At 34.3% G+C, this 12,762-nt stretch overlaps 1 protein-coding gene across 1 annotated transcript; it reads right to left on the bottom strand.

Annotated features, from left to right (window-relative positions):
• Window positions 1–6,764: 6,764 nt before the first annotated feature.
• LOC131072687 (36.4 kDa proline-rich protein-like) lies at window positions 6,765–7,121 on the bottom strand. Its single transcript, XM_058008918.1, has one exon. It carries the CDS (start codon window positions 7,119–7,121, stop codon window positions 6,765–6,767), a length of 357 nt encoding a protein of 118 aa, XP_057864901.1.
• Window positions 7,122–12,762: the final 5,641 nt, after the last annotated feature.

Here is a 12,762-nt window from a genome sequence, read left to right as displayed (position 1 = left end):
ATTCTGACTCATAGCATGATTTCTATAGTGATTTTCTTTGTGACCAAACTTTTTGCAATTGTAACATTGAATGCTTCTAGAATCTGCAAACTTATGACCTTTTGGCAACTCTATTGGGGAAATTTTTAGTGTGTCTTGGGAAATATTTTATATATCTTAATTGATAAGAAGTTTGGCGACTCTGTTGGTCCCCCACCCAGAGAAAGGTTTTCAATTCAACACATGGTCAATCTTTGAAAAGAAGTAAGAATTGTTGAAACGGTGTCGCATGAAATGCCCGTGTTATGGGACTGGCAAAGGCAACCCCAGAGAAAAGTACATCTGAGGGAAAGTGTAAAGTAAAACTTGAAGAACTATTATCAGATTCCTATGAAAAGGAAGTGGTGTTAGGAGAATTTAAAAGGGTTTATGTTTCAAGTTGGTTTTGTCAAATTTTTGAGAATGATCTCCAATGTGGTGTAGTTGACAATAAGGGTCACATGACTAAGATTGAAGTGGAAAGGTTCATAAGTATTTTTGGTAGGAATGGAAAGAAGGAAGAATTGCCTCAAGTTACAATCCTAGATGGGCTCCTGTATGCATGAGAGGATGAAATCCTTCCCAAGTTTGATCCTATGCTTGTGGAATATGATAATAAAATGTCATCTTGTACTGCTCGTATGAGTCATGTCATGCTTGTTGATAGGCTAGCAAAGGATCCTCTATCTGAAAGTCCTTCTATCAAACTAATCAGCTCTATACGGAATGAAGCATTCGAATAATATGTCCTTTCTCTTTCAAGAAAGAATCCCCTTACACAAGGGATGGAGATTAAATGGCACCTTTGAATCACCTGTATTACCCCATAGAGTCCTTTAAGGATGCCTAAACAATAGATAATCCCCTTTTTGAAGTTTTGAACCCTCAATCGACAAAACAATTACCTTTCTTCTGTATCCCAGATGAGCCTGAGAAAATTGTCCTTGAGGAATTTTTTGATGACGGAATGGATAAATCCTCAACTGTAGAAGGCTTTGAATTGTCATCATGTTAGGTCCAAATACCAAGCCATGATGGTTGTGCTATTTTACCAAGTTATGAAATGTATGATCAGTGACAGGATGCACTGGTTAGATCTTCTCAAAAGGATTATTATTAATTATCTCAAGAAAGTCATGAGAAGGTGAAACTTCCGGTCCTAGAAGCCTATCATGAAGAATGGATGTTTGGGTATGGATACATCTACCAACTTTCATGTAGCCGTAACTGGAAGTCAAGTCTGGGAATCGTCATCCCACTTTTTTCATCTCATGTCATGTCATTCATCTCAAACTCTCTTTTCCACATAGGTATATATTTCTCCCAGCCTATAAATGGTTTCCCTTCACTAATATTATCTCCCTTCATCATAAGGCCCTTATGGTAGTGTACATATTCAGGTTCTTTTAGGTTTGTTGTAGGCGTAGTTGTCTTGCTCTCAATTTTTGGCTTGTTGGCCTTATGTTTTGCCCAGTTGCCCCTCCACCCTTTTGCTAAGTAGCGCCCTTTCTTTCTATCACGCCTGACTTTGTTGCCCATTTTATATGCACTAGTCTTGATTCTAGAGTTCTTTGTTTCCTGCTAGTCCTTATCCCCATTCAGAGCCTATATGTTACCCATAAAAAAATTAAACTTTGAAAAGCTGCAACCCTCTGCTTTTTCTCTCTTTCACTCTTATCGCGGCCTTTTCGAATTTCCTAACATCTATCGCAAGGTTCTTAGCTTTTAGAACTGCCCAATCATCCAACCAATTTAGGAAGGTCTGCATAATGCTGGTGCCTTCAGAATTCATACTCATGCTTTCTTTCGAAAGGAGTTCGATGGTTGTGAACTTGCCCAAGCTTCTAACTTTCCATCACTATTTGTGTTGTGGTGAATGTCCAACCCTCTAAGAAATTTAAAGGACACTATTGGTTCTAAGTAAGGACATTTGGTGAAATAATTTAAAGTGGTTCAGTACCTTGGATGGTAGCACGAGTGATGGTATAGATAGGTCTTGTTTGAGCACCGACGGAATTAAATAAGACTATTAGATTGATGAGAATAATGACATCTTGATATTTCTTCTTCCTCCTCATCAATTGCCACATCATGAATTATTTTCAGGGCACAAATCAAGGGAATATTTATGAAGTACTGTCATTAATGGCCTTTAAGCAATTCGAATACGAAAAAGGGTGGCAGCATGCATTACTTCATTGGTTGTTGTCATTGTTATAGGAAATATTAAAGATAGCTAAAGGGGAAAATTGTCATCATTTCTTGCATGTATCAAAATGGTCTTGCCTCATCATGATGAAATGCCTTTTCATAACCCAAATTTGAATTGGATAGAGAAAGAGTAAGAGGATATAGTCTGACAGTTACGGTCTTTTGCATGGAAAGCTCGAACTGACTTTAGTGAATATAGGAGGGCCACTACCATACTAGATAAGATTGCAGAACAAGTCAAGAATCACGAACAACGTCTGTGATATGATCTAGTGGTAGAACGCAATCCAGATAATTAGCTTCAGTGAAATGGTACTCCCAGTGGAAGAGGTCTTGTAATGTAGGTCGATGCCAACCGAGTGCAATGGTATATTCTTTTGAGCATGTCTGACTTTTTCCAAGCTACTATTTTTTATTGGGAAGAATTCAAGGATATCTTGCTAATGTTGATTGAAGAAGAAGAAAAGGCAAATGAGACCGATATTTGGATCGCGGAGCTGAACCCAGTACTTAAGAATGGAGCCTGAGCCTGGTGATCTTGGAATCTTATTTGGTGTGAGATGGTTTATATTTTGATGTTTCTCTATAGAAACGGTCATGTTCAAGACCGTTACCTTAGTAACCATTTCTTGGAAACAGAAAAGACGAGAGGATGGTAGCTATAACTAGGGAGATTAGTTAATTTCAAAGGATCTTTTTGGAAAACTTTATTTTTCTCATAAGAGCTAATGTTTATGCATGTTGTTATCTTTTATTTTAATAGAGAAGAACTACTGGTGGCTTTCATATATTCAATCTTTGAATTATGGTGTGTGGACGCTTTTGTGTTCTTTGAAATGGATGTCAGTTGGTGAATTTATATTGAAGTGGTGGGTGAATTGAAATTTTAGTTGTCGTGGAATATTATTTGTGAGTGATGTTTCATAGTAGCTTTATTTTTTAAAATCTAAAAAAATGCTAAAAATGGTAGTTAGTATTGTGAATGACTTTACAAATCTTTATGATTAAAAGCTCTTTCTTTATTTGCTTTCCGGTTAAAAGAATATGAGTTTTTTATTCATTCATTGAAAATCATTAGGAGGTAGCTGCCACCTTGTAAAATAAGTGGAAAATCAGTCAGTTAATATTTTTTTAGACTGGTTCAACTTTGGTTACATTTGTCATCTCTGTGGGCATGAGAATATATAGTTAGGTGACAAATCCATCAACTAACATGACCAAATTTATTTCATTGAAAATAACAACCATTAAATGATGGGTACCCATGTACATTCAGATGATGAACCAGTAGTTTCCTTGCAGTAGATCTCTGATTAAAGGTTTTCCTTATATCTTCAGGTTTCTTTTCTGCTTCAACTTTGATTTGAACATTTACTGGGCTGAAATCCTAGTTCAGTCTTGTTTGAATGAGTTTTCTGCATGTTAAACAAGTTTTCCAAAAGTTTGCTACTTTCAAGAACTTTGCTTTTTGCCCTGTCTAGAGAATTCAAATTTTGAACACTAAACCTAGTTGACAACTCCTTCATCATGTATAAGTTACTCTCCATTACATTGTTACTATTTGGATCAAGGTAGATTTAGTTAACACTACAATTGGTTTCATGCGGAGAAATTATAGTTCCAAGAGTTAAAATAAAATACTGCAGAGAATAAAAATAGAGGACATGGAGGAATTTGATGATATATCAAGTATTAATCAAATGATACTTTTTTAAATATAAGTGAATTCAAACTACTTCCCTACAAATCTATTAAATTGACTTACAACTAACTGCTAGAATTTATTTTTACTTATTCAACATTCCTCCTTAAGGAATAACTAAATTTTGATGGACTTCTAACATATTTGCATAGTATAAACTAGGAATTAAACTAACTAGCAACACAAAAAAAATAGTACATTATATAGAAGCTATTCTTTGAAAATAGTTAATAGACCAGTAAGACTTTTTCAAGTTTTGTCCCAACTATTGGTATAATCATGCAGCTATCATCCATGTTCGCAACATCATTGGACACCATTTGCATGTGAAGTATCTGATGACCCTCGTAAAGGTATGATTATAAACTTCCACAACTTTGGATCTCCCCTGAACTATTGGACATCAATCCTTGCATGCATGTAGCATAATCCCAATGAGGTATAGTTTCTCTAATGTGTTCTCACCTCAAAATATTGAGCATCCATCTATTCTCTATTGCATCTTTTCATATCTTTAAAGAAATGACCTCTTCAAACCAGCACAAGTTCTTTATCTTCAATGATGTCATCATCACTAATAACATCTGGCGGTTCCCCAAAACTAGCTATATTTGCAGATTCTTTAACTTTAACTTATAGTTTTTCATTTGCATGAATTTTATAATTAATTGCAATATGACCTAATTTCTTGCAATAGTAGCATTCAATCTCAATTATACCTAACATTCTCTTTCTCATTCTTTTATTTGAGTATAATGTAGGTTCAAGCTGAGCATATTCTCCTAAATCTCCTTTAACTATACTCTTTTCTTTAGCTAAGAGCACCAAAATCACATCTTCTAAAGTTTGTGATGAAATCTAACTGAGAGAAAATATAACAATGTTATATATTGAAGGCAAACTATTCAACAAAATACAACAATGGGACCTCCAATGAAGGCTCTAATACCAAATTAAAATAAAATATATTACAAAGAATAAAAATAGAGGAAATTGAGGAATTTGATGATACATCTTATTGATCAAAAGATACATGTTTTAATAGTAGTGAATATGAACCACTTCCCTACAAATCCATTAAACAGACTAAAAACTAATTATTCAAGATTGAGAACAAACTATATAACTTGAGAATAAACTAGAATTGCTAGACAACTCTCGAATTATTTATGTCTTCCCACTAAAACTCTATTGACACATAAACAATACATGTAAAATTCAGTTTTACTTAAATTCTAACAAAAACATGTACAATAGTGTTGATAGCTCCATCATTGGGTAGGTCTACAAATGGAGCAAATAAGTTGTAGGTTCTTGGTCATGCCCATGATAGTGTTGATTACATTATAACTCTTCCCAACTTAAGGAAAAGAAGAAGATTAAGAGGGTGTGTGAATCTATTTTAAAATTTTATGGGCATAAATTATTAGTTCTAATTAGGTTTTCCAATTGTGAGCCAAGGAATTATTTTTTACATTGTGAAAAAATAAATTAATGTGAAAATGTAGAGGTATTTTAGTTTACTTGCTTTAATAAAATAAGGGCTTGGAAAGAAAAAGACAAACTAGCTAAGTACATAAAAATTAAAGGTAAAATAAAAAAATTAGTTAAAGAATAAAGAGAAAAAATTATAAATTATAAATATGTTATTAATTGTAATTATTAATTATTAATTAAAAGTATTACTAAACAATGATTTTATAAAAAAAATAAAGAATATTTTTTTACATTATGAAAATTTGTAATTAATTTTTTTGTTTATATATAATAATAATAAACTATTAATCACAAAAAACATAGACATCTATATAAATTTGATAGATTTATAAATACAACAATATTGATATATCATTATTATTATGACATATATAAATATTAAAGAATAGTTATTCTGTGCAATTAAATATAATCCCTTAAGTCATCTTTAAGGCCTTTATCCTACAAAATTAAGGTCATGGCAAAAATGTAGATGCATAGAACTTGCATGATTGGAAAGTATGAATGAGGGAAACTATTGGGATGGGGTGCATTTGGGAATGCCTATTGTGCAAAAAGTGCAAAGACATATCAAGATGTGACAATCAAGGTCATTGACAAAGAGATAGTGAAGGATCAATATACAATTAACATTTCATCTGTAAAAGAGATGTGTATATATTTTTTTCTTAGTATTTTAAAATTTGACAAAGAGATGTCAATATTTTAAAATTTGACATTTCTTAGTATCTCTTATAAGTTTTCTTCGGTTAAATATAAATATGTCAATCTGTATACTAACTCCAACCTCCAAAAGTGAGAAGTATAATAGAGTTAAAACAATAGTGGATTCACCAAGCCTAATACCTTAATCCAAAATCAAATATCAAATAATCAGGATAAGAAAGTCTTTTCAATATAATTACAAATATTGAATGAAACAAAATTTAAGAAATATTCTTGTGAAACACTAGAGCACATAAAATTCTATCACAAAATTTCATCGAACAAAAAAATCAGAACATAATACACTATTTTGGCTTTCTTTAGGCTATAGGTGTACAAAACTTCTTTAATGCAGGCTATACCCAACAGATTTAGTAGAACTAGAATAGAGATACCATGTTTATTTAATTCTAAGAAAACATATAATATTTATCCACTCACTTCATATAAGATGGAGAGCAGGGACTGATCTACACTATTTGAACTCAATATTCTGTGGCAGATCTAGGCAACAGCCATTGACTTCTGCTTATTCTAAGTACACTCAATCCTAGTATTTACTCAAACATGGTTATAATAAGCAGCAACATATAGAGCAAATCATCGAATAGTTCAGACACTAAGAAGCGGCTTAGTGAGCAGGGCATTTGAAGCCCGGAGGAGGAGTCTTTCCACAAGAAACAATAAGCTCCAGCGCTACTGGAAGAAGTAAATTGAGGTTGAGAAGCTTAGCCCTAATTGTTGTACACAAGCACAACGCTGCCTCCAATGCCAAAACTCCTTCAACCACTGCGCAGCACTGGTTTACAATTGGGTCTCCAATGCCCACGTGCACAAGGCCACTAAGCACATCAACACAGGCTCCCAGCTTCAGAGCATCAAGTGGGCATTTTCCTGCAGGAGGGTGGTGATTCCATGCCATTAAAACTGGCATGGTAGTTGCCACCTGAATCATAACAATAAGAAGCACTGCTACAGCTTTCTTCATTGTGGTTTCCTAAGCAGAGTGTGTAAAACCAATGTTATATAGTAAAAATGTACTCTACAATTTTATGGTTGCAGAACAATGGATGATCTGGTGAGTACTTATAGCCATGAGACGCCACTTGTTTTTCAGTGGGCCAATTGAGAGACGTGCAGAAGTTTCATAGTTAGAGATGCATGTGAACCTTATAAAGTACCTGTTAAATCATATGCATCTGTTTCATGTTCTCGTCGGTAATGAAATCCACATCTAAGAACAAGTTGATAGAAAAGTTCATCCAAGAATGATAAAATTTGATTTCTGTTTTAATTATTTGCAATTGATTCCAAATACCTTGTTCAAAGATTGGAATTATTGACAGCTTATGTCCACATTCTGAAGAGAATTGAATTTCAGATATTAAAAATTCCTATCCACTAGCAATGGAGCTCATCATTGTAGGATAGAGAAGGCTTTTTTAAGTTATAAAATAATCTTTGTTATTGGATTCTGTGGGAAAGAAAATGCCATTGTCAACATGGTTGAATTGAAAATGAGATATCGTTTACTGATGAGACATAAAATAATATTTTTTTATTAGATTATGTGGGGAAGAAATTGTCATTGTCAACATGGTTGAATTGAAAACGAGTTATTAGTCTAGGAAGAAAGGCTTACAAAGAATAAAACCAGATAGTTAGTATGTCCATGTTATGGATTATTGACACTGATTCTATTAATACAGCGCTATTGACTGGTTTAGTGTAATACAATTTGCCTTTACAACTGCTCGATTTAAAACATTATTTGAAAACTGTGTACGTCAATCTTAGCCTCTGTACGTTGTTTCCTCGCATTTGATCCCTACTTTCTTGAGCTTGCGTGTTTAGACAAGTCTAATGCTGTAAAGCAATTGCAAATAGCCAAATAATTATAGAATATTAAGAGATATTCCTTTTATTGCTCATTACTCAAGTATGACTATTTTAAAATAGGTCATTCTAATGTTATCTTAATTTATTCAAACCTCATTAATATAAAAAGAAATTTTAAATGTTTTAAACTAATTAATTTAACATTTTGAGAAGTATGTCATTATAACTCAATGGCTTCCGACTCATCCTCCCGCTCCCTAAATTCAAAACTTTGTCTTTCACTCATGGTGACTAGAAGCAACACAGATCTCCTATTGTTGGCTCTCATGTCTATAAACTGGTTGTCGACATTTCAAAATTGGAATTCTCCCCTTCTTAAAAACAATAGCTTGCCCCTTCAATAACAAATGCCTCTTTTAATTGTCCCATTAAAATTTCCTTTATTGACCTACTCTGTAAACCCTTAAAGAGATGTTCTGCTTCGATGAAGAAATGTCTCCCTTGTACCTCTTCTATTTTAGAGGTAGTGGTGAGGAAGGAGGTGTTCGGTTGCATTTCATATTTTGAGAAGCTAGTGCTTATTGGCAAATTTGATTGTCTATGGCCATATCTTCCAACAATGCATTCTTGGATCTCTGAGCACTAAAACCCACTGGTGTTAGGTATAGTGAAAATTTATCATTGTGCTCATGGTTTCTTTGTGATTTTATTTGACACTAAGGATGATAGGGTGATGTTCTATTGTTGGGTGTTTAGAAATGGGGTTGACATGCACTATCCCTTCACCCTTGGACACCCTCCTTCAATCCCTTTGGTGGATCCTATTGATTTTTTTTCCAACTTAGATCAAGCTCCCTCAATGCCTACCCACCCCCCGCCGCTCCACTTTTGGTTTTTTGTTGCCTACAAATCTATTGCTAGATAACAAGATGGGTCACTTCAAAGTTGACCAAACTAACCTCTTTTATCACACCTCCTACATGGGAATTTTAGTGGATTTAGACCTCTCAAAACCTCTTCTTGTTGAGATCACTCTTAAGGTTAGTGAGTTGCATTAGAGACAGATTTGGGAATACAAAGGGATCTCATTCAAGTGTAGATGTCATTTTGCAACTGAACATTTTCTCCCTTCTTGTCCTCGTGGTTCTTGACTTCACTCTTCTCCTACCTTGCAAAAAGATGTTGAATATTTTCATCTTACGGTCTTCCCTATGGAGTCAAACTCTACTTATAATTGATCTATGAACTTTGAACATGCCCATCTCCAACTATCTTCTTGCTTCGATGGCTCACATCATTTTATCTCCCATGACCCCTATCTCATTAGCTGGTGTTATTCCTCTTAGAGAGGTCCTTTGTAGCAACTATAACATCTCACTTAACAATATCCCAATATTCTTGAAATAAAGTTGGGGGGAATCCATCAAGACTGGGTGCTTTGCTGCATAGGAGAGGACAACAAATTTTACTTCCTCTTTCAAAAAAAATTTAGTAAGGTTATGGTTGTCAAAATCTATCAAAGTCTAGCTATAATGGGTTGGAGCCCTTCCCCATTTAACATAATAAAAAAACTATGAGAAGTAAATTACATTATTTGATTTATAGTCTGAGAAAAGAATTTTTTTGTAAGATTAGGAGAAAAAATGCTATCATAAAAGATGAGCTAAACAACTAATCAACTAACTACATATAGTAGCCACTTCAATTATTTATTATTTAGAATAGATTGATTATACAATATTAAATTAACACATCATTTGAAGTATCGTTTCTTTACTATTTGTTTATAAATGGTCATTATAACTAGCATAAAATACATCTTCATTTATATTTAAATTGTTTAAATATTTATTGATTTTCACAATCTACTTTAGCTTTTTTTTAAAAATTGGCTCTCATTTACAATAAACTTGACCTTATCGTGTTATCTCGCCACTTGTTTATTAATAGTAATTATATTGATGTAGGGACATCATTGACATAATGCATTCTAGTTTCATAAAAGGTAGATATTTAATAATTTTCTAGTGTGGTGTACAAAATTAATTCTTGTTTTAGTTTATCAAGGCCATTTAATTAGATCAATGCTACCTTGTTTGAATTAAAAAACTTCCTATCTTTATACAATCTTCTATTGTGGATGTCATATTTCCCAACCCTAAAACCTCATACACAATTGCTCTCTCATATTCTTTACCTTTGGATAGTCTTTATGCCCAATGTGTAGACTTTGGTGGTTAATTTATTTTGTATAAAGATTGTTTGCATGCCATCTACATGTTGGCATTGAGTTGTCATTGATGTCAACCGGTATTGCAGGTAGGCTACCAGTAGAGGTATGTCATCTGGTATGAAGGAGAGTGTACCGGTATGGTGAAAGACAATTAAGGTATTGAGAAGATTAACATGAAGACTTGTCAAACCGGTATGGTGGAAGATAAGTAGTTATTGAGACTATCAATGACATCAGTGGTATAAGGTGAGATGAATGTGTGTGTTGTCTTGTTGAGTGATAACCGGTAGAGTTTAAACTGGTCTGGAGTTTGGCTGCCTATTTATGATGAATAGGACAAATGTTAAAGTAATCACAAATCACCAGAGGTGAAGATGTGCGATCGGTGAAGTGTGAGCTACCCGTTAGCAAGAGGAGAAGGTCTCACTGGTAAAGGCATGTACTGGTATGAGTTTGTTCCATGTTCCAATATGAACTGACTGTGTCGGTGAGCTAAGTGATTGACCTTTGTGATGTCATATGGAGTGGAGGTGGCAAACATGCAGAGGTTGGTGAAGCCTCCATCGACATGGTTATTGAAACAACTAGTTGACATTAATGAAATAGCCAAAAATCACGGGATTGTAACTTACTAATGCGGCTCAAGGAAGAAAGAATAATAGTGGAAGATCAGGGAGTAGTTGGCACCTCGATCAATGAAAAGAAATTAGATTGAAAGAAGATCTCGAGAAGGAAACAACTGAGCTTTTTAAGAGCCGACAAATTAAAAGGTAGAAAATCATGCACGAGATTGCTATCTTTAGAAACTATGCATTGGATAAAGGAAAATGTGTACAGATGCATTCCTGGTGTACAAGTGATCGATCCAAGACAGACTAGACCGGATCTCATGTAGATTGTGTCGAGTAAAGGAAACCCTAACCGCTCCGAGTTTGAATTGTTTCTTGGCTGGAACGCTCAAGTTTAAATATGATGACTTGAGACTATTGTAGTTGTTGTTGCAGAGTGAAGATGTTACTTATAAGGAGAAGCAGTAAAAATCGGTGTAGGGAAAAACTAGTAGAGTGTGCATTGATTACAGAGGGGACAAATCGGCAAAGGCCATGCCTGATTAAGAGTGATCAAGTGTGAGTTGAAGGTGGAAAGATATTGTCAAAGGGCATTTAGAAAATTAATCAACAAAGTCAATTTGCAGAGTGGGTGGAGAGAATGCAAACTGGCAGAGGAGAATATTGTAAGGTTGCAAAACTTCATTTGCAACAGTGATTTCATTTTTATATCTAAGATTCATATTGTTTTCCACTAAGTTGTAGCTTAGTGCAGGGATTGCAGCTCCTTTAGTTTGTAGCCTATAAATTGTGCAGGGGTTGGTGCTCCTTTGATTTGGTGCTCCTTGGGTTGGTGCCCTAAATATTGTAATCTGAGTTTCATTGTGAAGCTGGATTGGAGCAGAAGATCTCCAATAGCTATTCTCACCGAGGTTTTTCCCACATTGGGTTTTCCTCATATATATCTGATGTTGTGTGATGTTAATGTTTTATCTATTCCTTTCATACACTCTACTTGCATTGTTTAAGTTATCATTTAGCATTCTGCTTGTCCTTTACTTTATCAATATCTCTTTGTTAAATAAAAAGAGTTTAAATCACCGATTCACTCCCCTCTCAGTGATCCATTGTGTCCAACAATTGGTATCAAAGAATAGGTACCCTGTTTTATCAAAAGCATTCTCTAGCTTGGGTAGATACTGTTAGGTGTTCACAATGGTAAGAAATGAATCTGCCTCCTCAAAAGCTCCTATGTTTAATGGTGTGAACTATGACTTTTGGAGTAGAAGAATGGAAACCTATTTGTCCTCTCTAGGTTGTAATGTATGGATGTCAGTTGTAAATGGATACATAGTTCCTAATAATCGCCCTACTGACCCAAATGCTAAGAGGGAATATGAGAAAAATGCTAAAGCTAAGAATGCCATTCTTAGTGGGTTGTCGAATAATGAGTTTGTTAAAGTCATGCACTGCTCCTCTGCCAATGAAACTTGGCATAAGTTGCAGAATATTTTTTAAGGCGAAAGTCAAGGGTTGATGAAACAACAAAAACCATTAGAGGGCTTGGAGAAGAAATAAAAGATGAGGTGGTAGTGAAGAAAGTACTTATATGTCTTACATCTAAGTATGATACAAAAGTCTCAGCAATAGAAGAAGCAAAATATTTGAAAGTCTTTACAATGGATGAGTTGTATGGCTCCGTAACTGTTTATGAGATGAGGATTATCGGTACTGATGTTGTGAAGAAAGAAGTTGCTTTCAAGATTTTAAGAAAAGGAAAAGAAGAATATTCTCATGATGCATCTGGTGAAGACTCTGATGAAATCATGGAAAACTTTGTCTGAAGACTCAAGATAGGTTCAGGCAAATATAAAGGCAAGCTGCCTTTGAAATGTTTCAACTGCGAAAAGATTGGAGATTTTGCTACTAAATGTCCTTATGGTGATAAGAATGAAGATGATCAATCAAATGGTAGAAAATCATTTAGTAAGGATAGGAAGAAAAATATC

Source organism: Cryptomeria japonica, chromosome 5 (genome assembly GCF_030272615.1).
Source record: "Cryptomeria japonica chromosome 5, Sugi_1.0, whole genome shotgun sequence".
Lineage (NCBI taxonomy): Eukaryota > Viridiplantae > Streptophyta > Pinopsida > Cupressales > Cupressaceae > Cryptomeria > Cryptomeria japonica.
The sequence above is the reverse complement of the archived record's forward strand: the minus strand, read 5'-3'. Positions and strand labels throughout refer to the sequence as shown.